Consider the following 21,849-nt stretch of genomic DNA (forward strand, 5'->3'; position numbering starts at 1 on the left):
TATATTTTGGGCAAGTTAATTAACTGTCACTCTAGGGAAAAGAAATACCTTTCTCTTACTTCTCTCTATTCCAAAGCTTGTTGCAGGAGGCAGAAAGTAAATCTGAACTCAGCCAGAACATCTCTGCCCGAGAACATTTTGTGTTTACTGATAATGACGGCCAAGTTTATCATCTCACGGTTGAAGGAAACTCCGTGAAAGATAGTGCTCGGATTCCACCGGATGTGAGTCCAACTCCTGGTTAAATCTTCATTGAGAGTTCTGATCAAAGATTCTGTTGATTCCATATCCAGGGAAGCCATAGTTAAGTTGTGAAACTATTTCAGAAAAGTTTAATGTAAATAATAAACTTCACTATTTAAGGAGATAGTATCATTGATAATAAACTTGTCCCATACTGCTAGAGAGTAACATTGTAACTACTTAGCATAAATACTTACTACGTGTTACTTACTCTTTATCCCTTTAATAATCCATGAGGAATTATTTCCATTTTATCTGTGACAAAACTGAGGGAGAATAAGTAACTTTCCCAACATTACCCAGCTTAGCGACATGGCACTTCTAAACTCAGGTCTGCCGTCTGACTCCGGTGTCTCTCCTCTTTCCGTTTCAGGCATTACCCTGAAGGATTTGACTTACAGTCTAGCATTATTTTGGGGTAATAGTAATCAGGTTGTAAGTGCAATAGTATTATTAATATTTACTAATTTATGTATATCCTTCTATGACCTTGTGAGACCCTCAGAGCTTCTGTAGTTCACAGTTTATGTCCGCATGCATCTCATAGGTTGTTCTTAATGAATAGATTAAGAAAATGTTTTTGTTAACTAATACTATTATAATGGTTAAGCGGAGGGATGAGATGATGGCATAAAATACATCTATTCATTTAAAGTAATTGTCTAAAAATGTAATGTTTTAGTTGAATGCCAACCCTCATGTTTTGCAGGTGACTCAGAGTGTCATGGGTTGTAGTCAGGATGGCGGCCAGGGTGGAAGGTCCATTTCCAGATGGCTAACTCACAGGGCCATTGCAAAATAATGCAGGCTGTTGACGAGTGGCCTCCGTTCTTCCTCACATGGACCTCTCCATAGGGTTGAGTGCCTTCCTCCAGAGCGAGTGATTCAAGAGAGAACACAGAGAAAGCTGCAGTGTTTAGGACCTTGGGCAATCCCACTCCGTCATTTCCTCAGTGTGCTGTTGGTTCACGGGTCAGTCCTGTTCATCGTGGGAGGTGACTGCCAAGGGACATGAGTCCTCAAGGCAGGGTTAGTGGGACCTCTCAGAGGCTGCTGCCACATCTTGCTTGTAAACAACAGAAGAGTTGAGGCCAAACAACCTTCTCTCCTAGAAATGGAAACTAACATGTGAAAGTACTTTTCAAACCAGTTTCATTTTTACTGTTATATAGAACAGGTCATACCTGAGACTTAGTAATGCCTATTTTGAACTTTTTCCAATTGTCACTAGTTTGAAAGGATGGAAGTGGTAATGAGAGTGTGAAAGATTGATATTTGGTAGTCATAACAGAAAGGTAACTTGCTTTAAGCGTATAGGATGAAAGACCACTAAGGAGTGCAGATGGAAGACTTGCAGTGTCATGTAGCTGTCCTGTGGAATCTGTTTGCTGTCTTAGAAAATAGGAGGTTCCTCCTCCAGAAGCTCAGAGAAGGCCCCATCTCAGCGCTTCTAGTGCCACTCGCAGGCAGTTCCGTCTGCTGCTAATCTGCTCCACGCTTGCGATGAGGATCTAGAAACGATCCAGTAATTGAGATGCCAGTTCCTCCTTACCCCAGAAAAAGTTTAAAACTTTTGGACATTAGACCCAAGTTTCCCTCTTAGAAGTATTCCTTTCAGGATGATAATTGTGCCTCAGGACTTGTAAGATTCTGTCTCCTCTTGTGGAGGTCTAAAGTAAGGGAATAGCAAGTCTCCATCTGCCTGCCAGAGCCTTCCATTCCATGGCTGGAAGCCACTTTCTCACGGAATGACCAGCCTCCGGTGAAATGAGTATGCAGTTCGGAGCAGTTAGGGAAAGGGACTTGAGCGTCTTCTCAGTAATACACGAGGAATTGGCTCATCGTTTTTATTCTCTGGAATTTAAACACTTTCTAGGGACTAATATAGAATTTAGGCAGGGTTTTGTTTGCTTGTCTTAATCCAATATTTATCACCTTCCTCCTAAATGTGAAGTATTAAACGTTTGCTTTGAGTTGGCCCCAGAACTATAGTGTATATACAGACGGTAAAAAGAAAAGGGAAGTTTGGCGTATTTTAAATTCTGGAGCGTCTGTAGTTGATTGCCTTTATTCACAAAACTGGAACAGTGGGAGAGAATGAGTGTCCCTGCTTTGTGGCCAGCCTGACTTCTGATGTTTGGAACATCGTATTTTATATACAGGAACATAACAGTGTCAGCTAATAATACTCTATTGAGTTTTAATCTCACATTTAGTTCTCTCAGGATTATTTGGAGCCACAAAGCAGCTTTATGCCACATCCTCTGAAAGCACCTTGGTATTCCATATGGCTCGTATCCCACCAACAAACTCTTAGGTAGAAAGATCTGGATTGTTTAATTATATGGTTGTATTAATATCTTCACTTATAATTCTAATTTGATTTCTGAGCTTAAATTTTAAACTTTTACGTTTTAATTTTTAGAGTTTAGGAAGTAAAGTTATAAAATGTGAAAGTTTTTAAAACTAAATAGTAAAGGCAAATTCTTTTTTTGTTTTCAAAGTTAGTTATTTTTGAGAGACAGCATGGGGGAGAGGCAGAGAGAGAGAGAGAGAGAGAGAGAGAGAGAGAGAGAGAATCCCAAGCAGGCTCTACACTGCTAGCGTGGAGCCCAATGTGGTGTTCAAATTCATGAACCGTGAGATCACGACCTCAGCTGAAATCAGGAGTTAGACACTTAATCAACTAAGACACCCAGGTGCCCCTAAAGGCAAATTCTTAATTAAAAATTGTTTAATAAGACCTTGCAGTGTTGCTTCATACTATATAGAATTCTGTTTATTTAACATAACTTTCTAAGTTTTTTATTATTGAATTCTTTGAAATACTTTTTTTTTTTTTTTTTAAAGTACACTCCATGCCCAGTATGGAGCCTAATGCAGGGCTTGAACTCACGACCCTGAGATCAAGACCTGAGCTGAGATCAAGAGCTGGATGCCTAACCGACTGATTCACCCAGGCGCCCCTAAAATAATTCATTTTTAATCCAGTCTTTTTCTTTTATTTCTTGACTACCACTAGGATTTATGCAGTATTTGACGTGTGGGCCAGTCTATTAATAGTCAATTTGGCAAACCTTGAGCTTTCTACTCCCTACTATGGATAGCATGAGAACTAAGCATGTGGATTTTTATTTTTATTTTGTTTTATAGCTGTAAAAGCAGATTTAATAAGTGGAGAAATAAATAAGCAATAATATGGTTTAATAGTAGCATGTATTGACTGCTGTGTAGCAGGCATTGTTTTGAGCCCTTTCCTGTAGAAATTCATTAATAGTAACAGGAACTCCTCAAGTTTCATGAGCTTAACCTCCTTGATCCATAATAAATTCAAGAGGCAGGAAGATTAAGTGAATGCGCCCCAAAGCACACAACAGATTTGAGTGATAAAGCTCAGATCCAAGCCCAGGCAGCTGACTCCAGAGCCTGGACTCCTAGGGTCTCTGTCACACTGCCTCTGTGCGTCTGTTAGAGCAGTAGGCTCCTTTCTCAAACCCCGCCTGGGAGTTACTACAATAGTGTTACCTTCTTATATTTGAGTTTCCATGTGTACCTTCTTTGCAAAGCTTTCTGTGAATTCAGATTGTGCAGACGCCTTTAATCTACAGTATCTTTTTACCTTCATGATTCCTGAAGGTATCCGTGAAGCTCTGGGTCCCCTTTTCAGTAGAAAAACTGCACAATCCGTTATGAAACAGCTTTGAGTAGTTTCCTCTGGAATAGAGTGGTTTATCCTTTTGCAGTGAATGATAAGTTGGAGACAAGAGCTCTCTGGAAAAGGTTTTCTTCTTTCTCTTTATTTCTTTTAATTTGCTTTCTATGAGGAATTTCTTCCTTAAAAGTTCTCTTTTCTCTATAAATTTAGTTCGGATAACTTAATGTCTGTCAAATTGAAATTTCCTGTTTCTTCATAGTTGAAATTGATGAACTAGGTGGGTGGCACTTTTAGTGTCCGAAGTCTGTTAGTATTTGATGGCATTCATACTAAAGCAAAACCGTTTATAGTGAAGTTTTAATTCAAATACCTGTATTATTTTATCACATTAGGTAAAAACATTTCTCTGTTTTGATGGCTCTTAAGTAGTGAAAGCCATGTGTATTTGTTGCTGTTGTTTTCTAGGGAAGTATGGGTAGTATTACCTGCATCGCTTGGAAAGGTGACACATTAGTTCTTGGAGATATGGATGGAAATTTAAATTTTTGGGACTTGAAAGGCAGAGTATCCAGGTATGACTCAAGAATGCAATATTATTTGATTAAAAAAAAAAGTAGCTTCTTGTTACGTTTCCTTTGGAGGCTTGTGACATGGTAAGTAGGATCATTAAACATGACCCAGTGTCGCTTACACCCTTGGGTCTCTTGTCACTGAACTTGGGAGGAAGGGCCTTGAGCCAAGCTCTGGGTCATTCATTGGAGACATTTAGTATGCAGGCAGAAGTGCTTGCTGAGACATTATTCGAGTTGTTGTGAAAAGGCAGACCCTTTCCGTCGGATGGGACCCCTGTCCCAGAAAGCAAAGTGGTTCTCGTGTCACCAGACCTTGTCAAAAACAGACCTAGAAAGAGTCATTGGACATAGTTTCTGGTGACGAGATCTTACCCTGCTTCATACTGGCATTTTGTTTTTGTGTGTCCTCAGAGGAATACCTACACACCGCAGCTGGGTGAGGAAGATTCGTTTTGCCCCTGGTAAAGGAAACCAAAAACTAATAGCAATGTACAGCGACGGTGCGGAAGTGTGGGACACGAAAGAGGTGGGCTCAGCCCCGGGAGGGGCCCTCCAACCAAGCTGCTGGCCACAGGAGCTGTATTCTTCTCCCTCCTTCTGATGTAGAAATGAAGCCTGTGTAATGGGTTTAGCAAGCTTCTCAAAACCATTTTCTCGCTTTTAATGGTATCACTGTCTTTGGAATCTTTAAAATGCAACCTGCATGTGGAAAGGAGATTGCCAAAGACTGTTCGGTTTTAACTCACGCTGGTCTTTGCCACAGGCACCGTCTGTGATAAACATCTTCCTTTTCTTTCTGAAAATGACAACCAAATTCACTCTTGTAGGTTCAGATGGTGAGCAGTTTAAGAAGCGGAAGAAACGTGACCTTTCGGATATTGGATGTGGACTGGTGTACTTCAGATAAAGTGATCTTGGCATCAGATGATGGGTGTATCCGAGTCCTGGAGATGTCTATGAAGTCCACGTGTTTCAGAATGGATGAACAAGAGCTAACCGGTATGGAACGCCTTTATTTCGCCCAGGCTGCTCTCTTCCAAAGACAGAGCTGCCTGTGTTTCTTTTCGGTCTTGCTTTCTAACCATCTGAGTTTAAGGAAATATATTAACTTCAAGCTTGAGTGCGCTGGACTCTGTAACTGCAGATGCCAGTCATTCTCCGCCTCTGGTTTGACAAGTGCCCCTTCTTTGACCCTTTGCAGAGTGCTTTGTCAAAAGATCAAAGATGTTTACATAAAAATGATACACTTAGAATTCAGGAGAACTCATCAGAGGAAGTGAATCTAGTGGTAAGGTGCTGCTGGCTTTTTCCTAATGAGCTTGATGTCTTTTGCAAGCATGTATCACTGGGGGCGCCTGGCTGGCTCGGTAGGTAGAACATGTGACTCTTAATCTCACAAGTTGGAGCCCATGTTGGGCAGAGAGAGACAGAGAGAGGGAGGGAAGGAGGGAGGGAGGGAGAGGGAGGGAGGGGGGGAGAGAGAGAGAGGGAGAGAGAGAGAAAGGAAGGAAGGAAGAGAAAGAAAGAAAGAAAGAGAGAGAGAGAGAGAGAGAGAAAGAAAGAAAGAAAGAAAGAGAAAGAAAGAAAACGAAAGGAAGGAGGGAAGGGAGAAAGAAGGAAGGAAGAAAGGAAGGGAGAAAACAAACCATGTTAGAAAAGAAAGGGGCGAGCATGTATCATAGAAAAGGTACTTTGGTAAGGACAGACAGTGTTCTGTCATGAATTTTGATACCTATCTTAAGATAGGTTAAATGGCCAGTCAAAATAAAATTAGATGATTGCTCTATCATACCTATTTTTAGATTGTTTTTATCAGAATGAAGAATATTTTAGTAACTATAACCTCTGTGACTTTGAAAAAAGAATGGGATTGTCGGTTTGAAAGGCAGCTTGTGTCCAATGAAATACAGCGTTCATCCTTGGAATGTGCTTTTGGAGGGAGACAGACCTTCTGATCCTAATTGGAGCAAAGCAGGAAACTTCCTGCATTAAGTATTCTCCAGGCATCCCTGCGGTGTGCACTCCAGGCTGCTGATCTGTAGAGCATTTCCTAAGAGACTTGTTTGGTCACTTGCTGAGTTTCAGCCTAGAACTGGCAGCTCTGGGAACTGTCTGTACCTCTGGAAGGTCGGTCTTTGGCACATTCAGAGACAGTGTTTTGAAACCTGCCCTTGGACCTTGTGTTCCTGCTTGAGGTGCTCCCAGCGTGCTGCGGATGCTGGCCGGGCTCCCTCGAAGTTCTGTTAGGTGTGCTTTGTTTTTGTCGCTTCCCCACCCCTGCCAGTGGATTCGGTACCGCCACTTCCTCCTGTGTGACTGTGATGGCCACCTGCTGAAGCCAGGGGTTGAGGACTGCATGCCCGCATCTGTCCTTGAGACGTTTGCCAGCTCCGCAGAGGGGCGACCATCCCCTACTTCCTTCCGTAACACACCTCAAGTTCTTGCGGAAATCGAGGGAACTTCGAGATGGTTTTCTTTCTAACTGAGTTACTAGTTGTAGGTTAAAGAGGTGCGCCAGTATAATCCAAACGTTTGAAAACTTTTCAGTCACAATTAATTTAAAATTCGAGTCTACCAAAGCCAAGGTAGCTCTTTCTTAAATTAAAGTGACTACAGAATCGGAGCCCATCATTAAATCATTCCTATCCAATCTCTAGTGATGTACCCTCAGCCAGAAAGGGAAAGTCTTTAAAATAGTAATGGGGAAAGGTCAATATTGACCTTTAAACAACATTCGATACACATTAAAGAATCAAAACTGGTGGCAGCCTAAATACGGAGTTAGCAAGAAGAGGTCTCTGTGTTTACCTCCAGATACATGCTGATATGGTCTGGGAAAATTATGTTTAATATATTCTTATTCTGGGGAATTAGACAGTTTGGGCTTCTTAATATGGGATGAAAAATCATTTTAGGTCATATGCAGTGATATATTTAATAAATTTTCTTTAATTCTCCTTAATAACAAGTAGAGAATATCCTACTGGTTCAGGTTTGTCGGTTTTCTTAGAACAGCTTAGAAAGTCCTCTCCCCCGTCCCCCTGTTTACATTTGTCTCAGCCCTCCCCACCTCAATAAGCGAGAAGGTCTGACAAACATAGAAGATGGGGGGCCCTGTTTTTGAGTTGGAGAACCTTTGCTGCCTTATTTATCAGGGTCATAAAATGGCATTTAAAAAAAAAAATTGTAAGACTTTTTTTTAGCGGCGTCAAGAAGGAATCCAAGAGTGTGGGACTTGTTTAATGACATTCCAGTTGGATGCAGTTTCCACACACCCTGAAAGGTGTCGGCGTGGTGTTAGAGACTGCAATCCGGTTCCTCCCGGCTGCTCGGGCCACTGCTGGACGACACGCTTTTCCCCGAGGGAGCACACATAGAAGGAGGCTTTCTGCAGTCAGATTTATGCCCAAACCCTGCCTCTTCGTCTGCCTCTGCTTTCCAGTCAATTCCAGTGGTTTTCCTTTGGGGTATTTGGCAATGTGTCATGACTTGCGGGGGCAGGGGGGAGGTCTGGGGTTACTGAACAGCATGCAGTGCATGGAACAGTCTGGACGATGAAGAATGGTCCCGCCCAAAATGTCAGTAGTGTTTCTTGTGTCCCTTCTTCCCCCCCTCATTGCGTCATAGTGAAAAAGTCACCAGGGCAGGGTCCTCTCCTTCCCAGACCGCCTGCGCGCCTTGCCATTTGCCACCTCCGCTTGGCGGGGGAGCGATCTTCCTCCTGCTTTTCTTCTCAGCTCTTCAGTGTTTTCTGCACTGCTGTCACACAGGCAGCCAACAGTCTGGGCGTGCTTCTGTTTGACACCCCAATAGCTGTAGCCCAGACCAAGCAGAACGTGTGAGGGAGAGTATCCATGCCGCGAGCCGCCTTTTCATTCTACGCTGTCATTTCTAGACGTGAACGAGCTCTTGTAGCTGACTTTCTCCAGCTGCGAGATGGTCACCTGTTGTGTTCTCATGGCTGATCTTTGCCCTTGAGAAGAAAGGTAGGAGGGAGTGGAGTTCACTTGCAATTTGTTCACCCCCATTGGGATGCCATCAGCAATGTTTCATTTCGGAGAAATGACACATTTGTTTTTAAAAATCAGACGTTTCCCTCCGTTTGCCCTGGCTTGGTAAAGGTTGTCTTGCTCACGTTACGTAAAAACTGTGGAGTGCTGCTTTTTAAGAATATTCTCTTGTGTCTTTTCATTGTCCATTGATTAAGAAACTACCACTTAACCTGGAAACTTCCTCTGTTTCCAAGCTTAATTTGTACCGTTAAGTCTTTGTGTCCTCACATGGACTGTTTCCAAACATTTTGTAACCTAATGCCAGCAGCCACTACCGTCTGAAGGTGACAGGGGCCGACTTGAGAGCTGGAGGATTACGTGGTTGTCTAGTAAGGATGAGTAGAGACAGAGTGTGCTAATAAGTAGACCCACGCTCGTCTCTTCCGGTGCTGGTTTTAATGGTTCTGTAGGTATGTAGGTGAGTCTCACTCTTACCAGGTACATTCCTCCCTTAATAACCTGGGTGTACAAGATAAATTTTACCAAATGGAAAAATGTTTAAAACTTCATAGCAACAGAAACTCTCAGCAAAGCAAAATGCAAATTATAACCTGGGAGAAGGTATTTCTAGAAGTTATTTCCACGTCCTTAATAGACTGTCCACAGAGAAGAAAAAATATATATACCAATGGCCCTTAAATATATGAAAAGATGCTCAACTTTATTCCTAATACGAAACATACAAATTAAAATTACACTAAGAATCTGCTTCTCAACTGTCAGATCAATAAAAATTGAGAGCTTGAAAACATGCTCTTGCAGATCTGAGGAAACCAGTAACTCGTGCAGTACTCACAGAGCACTCCCTGGAGGAGGGGATTGGGCAGTAGTTCACAAACGTGCACGTATATTTACCTTTTTACTCAGCAGTTCCACTACTAATGATTTACCTGGACGTGTCCATCCATACCTGTGACCATAGCAAAATTCTGGAGAGAATAAATTTGGGAATACGTGCACAATGGGATAGTCTAGCAGTAAACTAGAATGAGGGCTGTCTCTCTGAACGGATGTGGAGTGATAGGGGATGGGTAGGTGAACAATGCCAGGGTAAAGGTGTGTGCGGTCTGCTTCTGCACTTGCTTATTTTACAGAAACAACAGCCACGCAGAATAATCCAAGATCTAAAGAACATGATTAGTAAAAGGAGTCATAGGAGGTAGATGGAAAGATGGAGAGAAGCGGGATGGGTGAGACTTCAGTGAATATACTAATATTATATAGTTTCAAGTTCGGAATCACGTAAATGTTGTGCGTCCTCAGAAAATACAAGTGACCCTTGAACAGCATGGGGCTTAGTGCTGTCGGCCCCTCATGCAGTTGAAAATCCAAGTATAATTTTTCACTCCCCAGAAACTTTCCTGATAGCCTGCTGTTGCCAGAATCCTTACCAATGACCTAAATAGTCGATTAACACATGCTTTGTATGTTATATGTATTATATGTGTATTCTTACAATAAAGTAAGCTAAAGAAAGGAAATTAATGTTATTAAGAAAATCATAGGAGATTTTCGTGAAATCATAATTTTGTCAACTCATGAGAGGAAATACATTTGCAGTATGGTGCTGTATTTATTGAAAAAAATTCACCTGTAAGTGGACCCGTGTGGTTCAAACCCATGCTGTTCAAAGGTCAACCACAAAATGAAAACAAGGGTGAAAGAAAAAGCAAACTCTAGAACACAAACCATTCAACCAAACCATATGACAAATTGGTAAGAATAGTTCAAATAACTGAAAGCCAGAACTCTCCTGGTGCACCTTAGTGGTTCATGCTGGGGACAAAGAGCCGCAAAGGAATTTGCCCTGGGTGGTGGCACCAGTCCACTCGTTGACAGTGGCACTAGTCATTCTGAAACTGTTTTGTGCATATTATCAGCTGGAACAGGCCAGTAAATGCAATTTAGGGGAACCAGGGTTCCTATTGAGGGAAAAGGGAGATACAGACACGGAATGAGGGGTGCGGAGGAAGAACCCTCCAGGAGTGGATCTGCATTGGAGATACCAGTATAAATTCGTGACTTTTTTCCTTTTTTAATGTGATTTCCTTAATTTTAATGTTATTTCCTTATTTCCTCATATCCTGGTTCTGTATACTGATCTCACACCTAGAAGCAATGACATTTAGATGGCAGTGAGCGTTCCTGGCACCCAGATTTGGTTTATAAATTCCATTTCCCAACTAAAAAGAACCAGGGCTCCTTGGACAGTTTATTCCAGGACAGAGGCAAGAAAGTTACAAGATGAGTCTGGGACATTGTGTGTTGCCAGAAACTAAGGAAGGAATTGAAAGACGAATGAGAACCTGTCATAAAGATATAAAAACTAGCATTTAGGGGCTTCCACTACCAAATCTGGGGCCGTCTGAACATTGCAAAGAATAACAGCTATATTGATTTTTTTTTTTAATCCGTTGTTTCCTAGTAATATTCAAAGAGAAAGAGGAACGGGTGTGGGCAAGACGAGAAGGCTTCTATTTGTAGAAGAATGCTGGTTGATAAATGTAAACAGAATGATGGAACTAGAAAATCACCAATTCCCCTTCCTAATGTATAGTCGGTTCAAGCCAGGGTCATCAGTGGGTGTCAGACCACCGGGTGGAAGGGAATGGGAAATTCGGTCTCACAGTATCTCCCCATGCTGCACCCCACCCGCCATGTTACCTACTAACTGTAAAGAAGAAACTGTGCCTTGACTACGGCAGAGCCCATGAGTTCCCCTTAACCAGATGATCAGATTCATTGTTAACAGGAGGCCAGCCGACATGCTCCCTCCAATGGAATGTGGTGGGAAGTATACAACATCCCTTGTATCCCGTTCTTGCCGAAAATGTTTGACCAGAGTTTGAGGCTCAGAAAACACACAAATCACAATGGAGACCAGTTCCTAAGACAATGAATGGGCCAGGGCTTTTCCAAAATGAAAACATTGTGTAAGACCAAAAACAAAAAGGTGAGAAGACTGTTCTAGATTAGGGGAGACTCAGGAGACATGAGAAGCCAGTGCAGGCAGGAGCCTTGGATGGATGCTGGGCTTCCGACAAGGAATATACCTGTCAGGATAAGGAAGTAACAGAGGTCCTCTGAATATGGACTGCAGTTTAAGTGATTTTAATGAGTCAATATTAAAACTCTTGGGTTTGAAAAAAAGTAGTATTACAAATATTTCTGACCAGAGGCTCCTGGGTGGCTCAGTTGGTTAAGTGTCCGACTCTTGACTTCGGCTCAGGTCGTGATCTCACAGTTGTGAATCTGAGCCCCGCATGGGGCTCTACGCAAACAGCATGGAGCCTGCTTGGGATTCTGTCTCCCTCTCCCGTTTGCTCTTTATCTCTCTCTCAAAATAAATAAAAATAAACTTAAAAAAATTTTTATAAAGAAATATTTCTGACCATGTTCTGACTTTGAAAAGTCCACACAAGATATTTTATCTTTGATTTAATTCTTAGCTAACAACATAGAATGAAGTTTTCTAAAGCAGTACTAGTAGAAATGTAATGTGAGCCACATGTTAGTTTACATTTTCTGGTACCCACTTTAACGAAAGTGAAAAGAAACAGATAAAATTAATTTTAATAAAAATTTTATTTAACCTAGCATATCCAAAATTTTTTCAGCATATAGTCCGTATTAAAAATTACTGATGAGGGGCGCCTGGGTGGCTCGGTCGGTTAAGCGTCCGACTTCGGCTCAGGTCATGATCTCGCGGTCCTTGAGTTCTAGCCCCGCGTCGGGCTCTGTGCTGACCGCTCAGAGCCTGGAGCCTGTTTCAGATTCTGTGTCTCCCTCTCTCTCTGCCCCTCCCCTGTTCATGCTCTGTCTCTCTCTGTCTCAAAAATAAATAAATGTTAAAAAAAAAAAAAAAAAATTTAGAGGCGCCTGGGTGCCGCAGTCGGTTAAGCGTCCGACTTCAGCCAGGTCACGATCTCGCAGTCCGTGAGTTCGAGCCCCGCATCAGGCTCTGGGCTGATGGCTCAGAGCCTGGAGCCTGTTTCCGATTCTGTGTCTCCCTCTCTCTCTGCCCCTCCCCCGTTCATGCTCTGTCTCTCTCTGTCCCAAAAATAAATAAACGTTGAAGAAAATTCTGTTTAAAAAAAAAAAAAAATTAAAAAAAAATTACTGATGAGATATTTCACATTTTTGAGTGCTCAGTTTTCAAAATCCAGTATTTTACATTAGAACTTATCTTAATTCAGAGGACAAATTTTCAGCAGAAATACTTAAGCTGTTTTTAGATTCTATAAAATTTACAACTGAAAAAGTGGCCACGAAGCTATTCATCTTCTTCCTAATAGATTTAAAAGTTATCCGATGACCGAATCAAGTATTAGTTTTTAAATTTAAGTTAGTTGAAATTAATTAAGGTTAATTCATTAAAGTTGAAATGAAGTCCCGAAGAACTGTATTCGCTCGAGTGTCCGACCCAGCAGGCTGTGTAAGTTAGCTGCCGCACAGCTGCGTAGACACCGGGCCCTGGGGCTTCTGCTTCTTTAGGCTAGAACGTGCTGAACAACAGGCAAATCTCTGTTGTGTGCTAAGTAAGCCAGCTGTTGCCCGTAGGGGATGCTAGGGCCCGTGGTCTAGGAAGATGATCCTTCTGTTCAAGGGCTGCTCTTACAAGTGAGACCTGAAAATGCCTTTGATCCGAGGTGGCTTTTAGTGACAGGCTCAAGGTTGATGGGCCATGTTGTCTAATAGTCTCAGAAGAGCAAAGATGGCAAATGGTATCTAGATGACACAGGTAAGTACTGTTTTTAGTATTTCAAAATAATGAGGTTTCTTAATGTCGGTTGAGTTTTGTTACATTGAATCTTTTATTCACTTAAGATCAGTGTTTTCATACCATACAAGGACAGTTACATTTTAAAAGGGGGAAAAAGAGATATTAATCATTTGAATGAAGAGAATCTCCCCACTCCTAGCCTGCTTGTCTTTAAGCAGTGATTACACTGAGTACCCTCTCTCAGCTGCCACCACGTTTCTACTTTGTTCTCTGTTGACTTCTCTGTAAACTTCTGTAGCTGAAGCTTCGTAGCAGAACTACAAAATTTTATTGAAAGAAATTTTATTATTTTATTTATTATTATTTATTTTTAATTTTAATTTTTTTTTTTTTTTTTTTTTTTTTTTTTTTTTTTTTTGTCTAGAGCCTGTGTGGTGCCCCTATCTCCTTATTCCCAGGGCCTCTCTTGCCTTGAAAGCTTTCTTATTACACCAGCCGTGGAACGGACAGTATTCTCTGGACATTTCTCATGTGTAAGTTTTTACCACGTGCTGTTTTCCTTTCTTAATTTCCTTGGGGTTGAAGGGCACCCTGAAAATCAGTACAGCGGGAGCCTGTAAAGACAAGCTGAGGCAGACACATTGGAACAATCCCTGATGTGCCTCTCGTCCCCACCCTCCGGGGGCGTGGGGGGGGCTGGCTACACGAGCAGCTCTCTGGTTGTGGTCCAAATGTGGAGTGTGGGATGTATGATGAGTGTGAAGATGGCCAATTAGGCCAAGAGGAATTTGAAGCCAGGCTTCAAATCCACTCTAAAAGCAGCAAGAATGGGCTTACTGCAGAGGTATTGTATGTTTTATGAATGTCCCCACCTGCTTCACTCCAAAAACATACGGTAACTAGTAGTATGGTTATTAGTTAAATCTGCGAGTGTTATTGGACTTCTGCCATGTCGAGTGCACAGGTAGGCAGGGGTTAGGGGAATAAAAAAAAAAGAAAATAATGTGATGGGTATCTATTCTCCAAGAAGTATCTCCTTGGAGAAATGAATGTCCATTTTGCAGAGCAGAAAGAACAAATTCCTTTAGTCATTGCTAGGTTCCTTATTAACATGAATCTAAAATGATTGTTTTTAGAGCCAACTGATAAATTTTCTGCTTTCTTGAAAGCCAATGAGACTTTCTTTACTCATTTTTGTTTGTTTGTTTGTTCTGTTTTAACTAAAACTAAAAGCAGTCACGAAAGGTGGCTGATAGGTTCTTGAGTAGTTGCTGTTTGGTCTGAAACCAGCTTTTTAAACCAGCTACTGCAAAGGGTATTTATTGGCACAACTTTTTTTCTGGTGAAGAAATACATGGTTGTATTACATGTGTAACTGCATGAGCTGACTCACAATCTTTTCTGTACAGTGATTATCCAGAAAATGAAGAAATAAAGAATCTCCTTCAAGAACAGCTGAATTCATTGTCAAAGTAAGCACTCCGGCTACGTTTTATGAAAAGATAAGACTAGGAGAAGGAAAATATTATAATTTAGGCTTTTTGAAGTTAAAGTAAGTTGTGTTTAGAAAATAGTAGCCCCAAGGCGAGACCGTTCTGTTCACAGAGGTTTATCTCCCTTGAGGATCTTTGTTTTGCAGAAACATAGTTAGTCAGTAGTTACAGGGACAACATCTACCTTCGCCAAGTCTATAAGCATCAGGTTGCTGTGGTCTCAGGTCAGGGCAGGGTGGAGGCTGCGGCTTGAGCACCTCTGTGGCTCCGCCCACCTCCACCTGCAGTGCCCTGCGAAGCCTCGTGCTAGAGGCCACGCACAGGGTGGTTCTTGTGTGGCAGCTGCCTTTTCTAAAATAAGTTCTCTGTGTCCAGTGCTGCGCGTGTACAACTCTGAGAAACTAATGTGCTCCCTGGAGGGAGGGCATTTAGAAGTACCCTGTAATTGGCATTGGGAATAACATTGCAAAGGAAGTGGAAAAGTATGGGTCCGCCAGGAGTTCTTGGTAAAACATGATACATTTTTGCAGTCTTAGAATCTGTCACATGTAATAAATTTACCATGTTTTATTGACGCCAGATTCAAAGTAATTACTGTTTTCTGCATCCAAAAGTTAACATTTGTGTTTCAGTGGAAAAGAAAAGATTTAAAGAACCTCTTTTCCTCCCCTGATTTATGAATATTCTATGTATGGCTATTTTAGAAAAACCAACTTACAAAAACCTGGCTTTTTTTCCTTATGTATTTTTTGGGAACAGTTTCTGAATGTATCTTTCCTAAAGTGTATCCTGTTTCTGATGATTAGCAAACCATTTTATCAACAGTGACCTCGTTCCTATTGTTAGACCTCTGTTCTTGTTTTCAAAACCATGAGTTGACCTGTTGCCAGGGTGTAAGCCAGAGTCAGAGATCACGCCCTTGTGGTTGACAGGTTCTAGTTCTCTAAGCCCAGACACGCTCTGTGCCTTCTAAAGCATCTGTAACTTCAGTGTCCTGGCAAAGCAACTTCCTTCTAGGCATACTACCTAGTTCAAAAAGAACAAAAAATTTAAGGAATAACAAAACTTTAAGTAGATTAACAGTACTGAGTGTATTTCCCCTTTCAAGAGTATAGCGATTTATCTCCTTTATTGTTTGATTCAAAAATTTTATCTTGCCTTTGTCTGGATTTTTGTTTGCAGTGACATAAAGAAACTCTTGCTCGATCCGGAATTCACTCTATTGCAGAGATGCCTGCTTGTTTCAAGGTAACACTGAAACACTCTGTGTAAGAGACAAGAGTATTTCAGATTAACTCATTTCTCTTATTAATGGTTTTTATTTCAGACCAAACCTTTTCAGACTATAAAACGGCATATCAGTTCATCCTTTAGATTTGATTTACAATTAACTTTGAAACAAGTAATACAAATAGGAAAAACAATTACATTTTTAACATGAGATCTTTTAACATGAAAAGATTGCCTCCTATGGACAGCTTTTTAAAATACATGTTTTAGGGGCGCCTGGGTGGCTCGCTCGGTTAAGCGTCCGGCTTTGGCTCAGGTCATGATCTTGTGGTTCACGAGTTCGAGCCCCGTGTCTGAGCTGTCAGCACAGAGCCTGGAGCCTGCTTTCAGATTCTGTGTCTCCCTCTCTCTCTGCCCCTCCCCTGCTCGCGTGCTGTCTCTCTTTCTCAAAAATAAATAAAAAACATGAAAAAATTTTTAAAAAATACATGTTTTAAAGTATCAGGCACAAAGGGTATGTCCTCAAATACGCTGATAAATTGTATTTAGAAGCAGTAACCTGTAACTTCCTCACTGTACGACAGAGTTGTCACTTGCACAAAAATACCCTTCCGTCCATTCCCCAGAGAATAAATTGCAACTATTTCCATACCTTATTTAGCCAGTTTTCCCAGAGGAAGTTCTTTAATTTCTTTAATGTGAAGCTCTGGTCCAGATTAAAACGTGTGCTAATGGCAAACCGGGTGAACCATTGCCCAGGCTTCGGAACCATGGCGCTGATCTGCCCGCGGCACAGCGGGAGGTTGGGGCACGGAGGGGCCGTGTGCGCAGGCACCTGCCTTGTGGGAGGCCCAGTGACAGGGCTGGACACGGCACCGCTCCCCCTTTCTCCCCGCCCGGCCCAGGCCGGTGTCCCAGATGGTTTTCCACGTGACGGCGCCAGGCTCCTGGCTTGCCAGGCTACTGGGGGAGCCCCTGGCCACACCCACGTCTGCCGTGTGGGCTCAGCGAGGCTTCGGTGTCCCCCTTCTCAGGCTGTACGGCGACGAGTCGGAGCTGCACTTCTGGACCGTCGCCGCACACTACCTGCACAGCTCGTCCCCGCGCAGCCCAGCCGTTGGAGAGGCCTCCCCTCGGGACAAAGTGAACAACCCGCTGGATATATGTTATGACATACTCTGTGAAAATGCCTATTTCCAGGTATTCTGTTTCGTGTGTTAAACTCTGTGACGCTCTCATCTTGATCGCTTATGTCTTTGCGAGTATCTTGAACTCGAGAAACGTGCCAGCTAAGTTGAAATCGTGTAACAGAAATGTGTCCGTTGGCACCCCTGCCTAAAAAAGGCCTGTCTCCGGCCTGGAAAAGCTCATAAATGCTTACTGAGTCTTTAAATACACATTAGAATTTTATTATTAAGCCTTTGTTTTCTTAAAATTGCTCACTTAGAAGACTCTTTTTAATTTCTCTCATTTTATTTTCTATAAATAACAAATATTTCTTTCGCTTGACTTGAATTTGCCGTGTTGTGTATAAAAAGGTGGTTTCATGATGTTTTCACTGCAGTGAGTACTTCAGTACTCAGTACTTCAGAGGGCTTTCACTCAGCTCCACCCGACGCCCGGTTTCTGTAAATGGGCAAACTTGCATACAAATGAGAATTCATGTCAACAATTTTCCTAATCAAATTCTTATTAAATGGTTGGATTTCTATGAGGTTGATTATCTAATAACGTCAGAAGTCAAAATAGGGTTTATAAAATGATTTTTTTAAGTATGGTAAAATTTAATTCAAGTCTTATAATCCAGGCTCAATTTTCTTTCTTTTTTTTTTCTACTCTAGAAATTTCAGCTGGAAAGGGTTAATCTCCAGGAAGTAAAGCGGTCAACTTATGATCATACAAGGAAATGTACAGACCAGCTACTTCTCTTGGGTCAGGTACGTCAACTTTTATAACTCGTTCGTGTTTCAAGGAGCTGCTCTTTGATTAGTATTTCAGAGTATTACGTTAGATCACACGCACACACACAAATGGGTAGATAGATCAGAGTATTTCTCTGAAAGTATACATGTAAATTTAGGCTGTCTTTCAAAATAAGACCAACAAAACCTGTGAGAAAGCAAAAATCTGTAGTTGACCAGCTTGGAATGTTGACTTCTATAAATGTCCGATGAGACCTAACTGTTTGGGTGTGGTCTGGTTTTGTGTCTCAGAATTGACAGATGTAAAGCTAAAGTAAGCAGTTTCTTGAGCGTTTGCATAAGCCAGACTGTGGTTTTGCCTTTATTTCAAAGAAGCAGTGGGAGACTTTGTTGTTTTTGTGCATAAACACAGCATTGACCAGCCAGTTTTGAAAATAAAAGTCTTGGGGCGCCTGGGTGGCGCAGTCGGTTAAGCGTCCGACTTCAGCCAGGTCACGATCTCGTGGTCTGTGAGTTCGAGCCCCGCGTCGGGCTCTGGGCTGATGGCTCAGAGCCTGGAGCCTGTTTCCGATTCTGTGTCTCCCTCTCTCTCTGCCCCTCCCCCGTTCATGCTCTGTCTCTCTCTGTCTCAAAAATAAATAAACGTTGAAAAAAAAATTTAAAAAAAAAAAAAAAAAAAAAGAAAATAAAAGTCTTCTTTAAGCTGTAAACTTTAGTGTTCCAGATTATAAATTCGGTAAGATGATGTTGGAAGAAAACAGTCTCATAGTTACAAGAACGGTTTCTCTCATTAGACAGACAGAGCTGTGCAGTTGCTATTGGAGACAAGTGCGGATAACCAGCACTATTACTGTGACTCACTGAAAGCCTGTTTGGTCACAACTGTCACCTCGTCAGGCCCCTCCCAGAGCACCATTAAGCTGGTGGCGACCAACATGATTGCCAACGGCAAGTTGGCAGGTAAGGCACACCGTGGGGGTGTGGTGGTCAGTTCCCGAAAATCCAGCCTGTTCCCAGCAGAGCATTGGATTCTGAAGGCAGTTCTTGCTTTTTGATATATGCTGGAGAAAAATAGGCAGTGATTGCTAGCTCTTTATACGATGACCGTGTCTCATAATCATCTGAACCGGAACACGTCGTAGGTGGGAAAGGGGCACCGCTAACGCTCCCCGGGACAGCGGTCCGGCCGCCACAGGGGAGGCGAGGGCGGGAGCCCCGCGCTCTCCCCGTTTGCTTCCTGCACTGTGTTGGCACTGGCCGCCCCCCCCCATCCTCGCGTGGTAACGTTGTAAAACTCCCCGTTAGCATTTTGCATTGAAATGTGAGTGAAGAACGTCTGCAGTGGTATAAAATGCGTGAGACCAGATGAGGTCCAGTGGTGGCTTGTCGGGGATGGGCCGCCGGCTCACTGGGGCGGCTGCCGTTCTGTCTTCCAGAGGGCGTGCAGCTGCTCTGCCTGATCGACAAGGCCGCGGACGCCTGCCGCTACCTGCAGACATACGGCGAGTGGAACCGGGCCGCCTGGCTTGCAAAAGTAGGTCACCCCAGGAGGTGCATTGAGCGTTTGGGATAGAAAGTTCGGCCTTGTCATTTAGAAGCGGTTTTTGGCTGCAGAGCTGCTGTGCGAATGTTTTCTTGCAACTCCCGTGCTCCTATTTAGGAGTATGAATTCCGTGGCTTCTTAATGAAAAATGGATCGCTGTGGTAGCAGTTAAGCGAAAGCAGCTGGCCCCTTTCCCCGCTGGGGTGCGAGCCCAGCCCCCGGCCCCGGGGCCTTGCCGGGCCCTCTGCTCCTCAGGCTGGGCTTCCCACCGCTGTCGATGGCGAGCGGCAGCGTCAGGGCAGCGTGCTGGCAGAGCCGGGCCTCGAGTTTGCTTCCTAGGAACAGAGCCCCTTTTGATCACGTGACAGTTTTTTCTACGTAGCGCAGGATGTCTTTGTTTTTCACGTGGGCCTCTTTCTCAGGTCCGTTTAAATTCCGAAGAGTGTGCTGATGTTTTAAAGAGGTGGGTGGACCACCTTTGCTCTCCACAAGTCAACCAGAAGTCAAAGGCCCTCCTGGTCCTCCTCTCCCTGGGCTGCTTCTACAGCGTGGCCGAGACCCTTCACAGGTACACCCAGAGTGCTTTGTGGCAAGTCGGGGTGACTGATTGCTTCGTGCTCTTTTGAGGCTCTGCGGTGTGGGTGGAGCACTCGCCGTGCGGGGTGAAAGGAGAAGCTTACAGGTTAGGTTTATGAACCCCTGCAGGAATGGAACAGTCCATGCTTACCCGTCTTCACTGGGCCTGGGAGCTCTGGGCTACCGCCAGTATAGTAGCCAGACCTAACAGGTACCATGTAGTTAAAAACAATATAAAAGGGGCGCCTGGGTGGCTCAGTCCGTTAAGCGTCCAACTCCTGATTTCAGCTCAGGTCATGATCTCACGATTCGTGGGTTCGAGTCCCAAGTCGGGCTTTGTGCTGACAGAGCGGAGCCTGCTTGGGATTCAGTCTCTCCTTTCTCTCTGCCGCCACCCACTCATGCATGCGCTTTCTCTCTCAAAATAAATAAATAAACCGAAAAAAAAAAAAAGTAGAACAATATAAAAGAAGTCTTCAGAGAATTCAGCTTTGAATAGTGTAACTAAAATGAAGGCTAGAGAGCAGCAGGAAGGGTGTCAGCGTTGTGGGTGGGAGATGTCCCAAAATAATATGTATCCCTTCCAGGACATTTAAAATTAAGGGAGGCTGAGGCAAATATGGCCAAAAATTCCTTGTTAAATCTGGTCAGTGGATACGTGGATGCTTGTCTTATCTCTGTAGATTCGTGTGTATTTCAACTATTTCACAGTTTTTGTAAACGTTAATTAAAAAGAGCCTGGGGGTGGGGACACGAGTATTGTCCCCTGCTTTCCTCTATGAGCCAGAGATTGGAAGGTGCTAGTATAACCTACTGGCACTTAGGTTTCCAGGGAGAACGGGCACAACAAGTCTTTGTACGGAAATACACCCTTGGGTGGGTCTGCCCCCAACTGCCCTAAATCCCAAAGCTTGAACTCACTTTGTTCTCTTGAGCAGCATGAGATACTTTGATAGAGCTGCCCTGTTTGTGGAAGCCTGTCTCAAGTATGGTGTGATCCAAGTCACCGAGGACACGGATATCCTTCACTGGGTGGATTATGCTGAGGGGAGGCAAGTGGCTGAGTGGGCTTCTCGAAGGTCCGTACTCAGATCCACCGAAGTCAGGAAGGAGGGAGGATGGGAGGGAAGGGTCAGGAAGAAGGTGGTTGCGTCGCTGGCATCAGCTGTCAGATGGACGGGGAGGCAGGAAGGACTGGAAAGGGACAGGACTCCACATTCTGTGAAGGCTTGTTTGAACTGAAAGGAAATACTTGAGGACAGGTCCAGGAGCCGTGGTGCTACTTTAAAGTAGTGCTGTTGAAAAGAATGCACTCCGTGGAATAAAACGTGTATATTTACCTGGGAATATATATTCTGGAATAGGTAAAAAAGATATTGTTACCCAAGGCGACAGTCTAATGGGAAACCATGATGGCACTTCAGAGATGTGCGTCATGCAGGCAAGTCACGGTGGCCCACGTATTAGCAGGAACTTTTACTTCTGACCTCACATGAGTCACTTGTTTCTCTTTGAAGAGATTGGGCTTGAGCTCGTGTTGGCTGAGCCCTGCTTGCTCTCATCACACCTCCTCTTGAGTTACTACATTGTGGCCTCATTTCTGCCAGATACTTGGTCTTCTGTGTATATATATGTATATGTTTTTTTTTTTACAGACAATGAAACTGAACTTGAACTTATTCACTATCCTATCTCCAGGCACTGGTGAACTTGGCTCTAGTTGGAAGGGGCCATTTGGAATGTCAGAGCGCAATGAAACAGGGCTGTCTGAACGCCCCCCCCTCCTCCCGCCCACCCCCCGCCCCAGGTAGCCAGAGCTCCTGCCTCAGGGCGGGCTTTA

The 21,849-nt window shown here is 43.3% G+C and overlaps 1 protein-coding gene across 2 annotated transcripts in view; it reads left to right on the forward strand.

Moving 5' to 3' along the window:
* Positions 1-21,849, forward strand: part of WDR11 (WD repeat domain 11) — a 68,862-nt gene that overhangs the window by 45,714 nt on the left and 1,299 nt on the right. The window contains exons 16-28 of one of the 2 annotated variants that reach the window (XM_025918050.2): positions 77-224; positions 4,364-4,470; positions 4,882-4,996; positions 5,298-5,469; positions 13,670-13,778; positions 14,655-14,717; positions 15,921-15,986; positions 17,003-17,168; positions 17,810-17,905; positions 18,685-18,850; positions 19,327-19,424; positions 19,856-20,001; positions 20,948-21,027. In XM_025918050.2, coding sequence (XP_025773835.1) covers positions 77-224; positions 4,364-4,470; positions 4,882-4,996; positions 5,298-5,469; positions 13,670-13,778; positions 14,655-14,717; positions 15,921-15,986; positions 17,003-17,168; positions 17,810-17,905; positions 18,685-18,850; positions 19,327-19,424; positions 19,856-20,001; positions 20,948-21,027 — 1,532 coding nt within the window. Of the gene's footprint in view, positions 1-76; positions 225-4,363; positions 4,471-4,881; positions 4,997-5,297; positions 5,470-13,669; positions 13,779-14,654; positions 14,718-15,920; positions 15,987-17,002; positions 17,169-17,809; positions 17,906-18,684; positions 18,851-19,326; positions 19,425-19,855; positions 20,002-20,947; positions 21,028-21,849 lie in introns of those variants that run through there. The other variant, XR_015241885.1, reaches the window with a different exon arrangement.

The sequence above is a fragment of the Puma concolor genome, chromosome D2 (assembly GCF_028749965.1).
Source record: "Puma concolor isolate L17-30 chromosome D2, mPumCon1.1.hap2, whole genome shotgun sequence".
Taxonomy (NCBI): domain Eukaryota; kingdom Metazoa; phylum Chordata; class Mammalia; order Carnivora; family Felidae; genus Puma; species Puma concolor.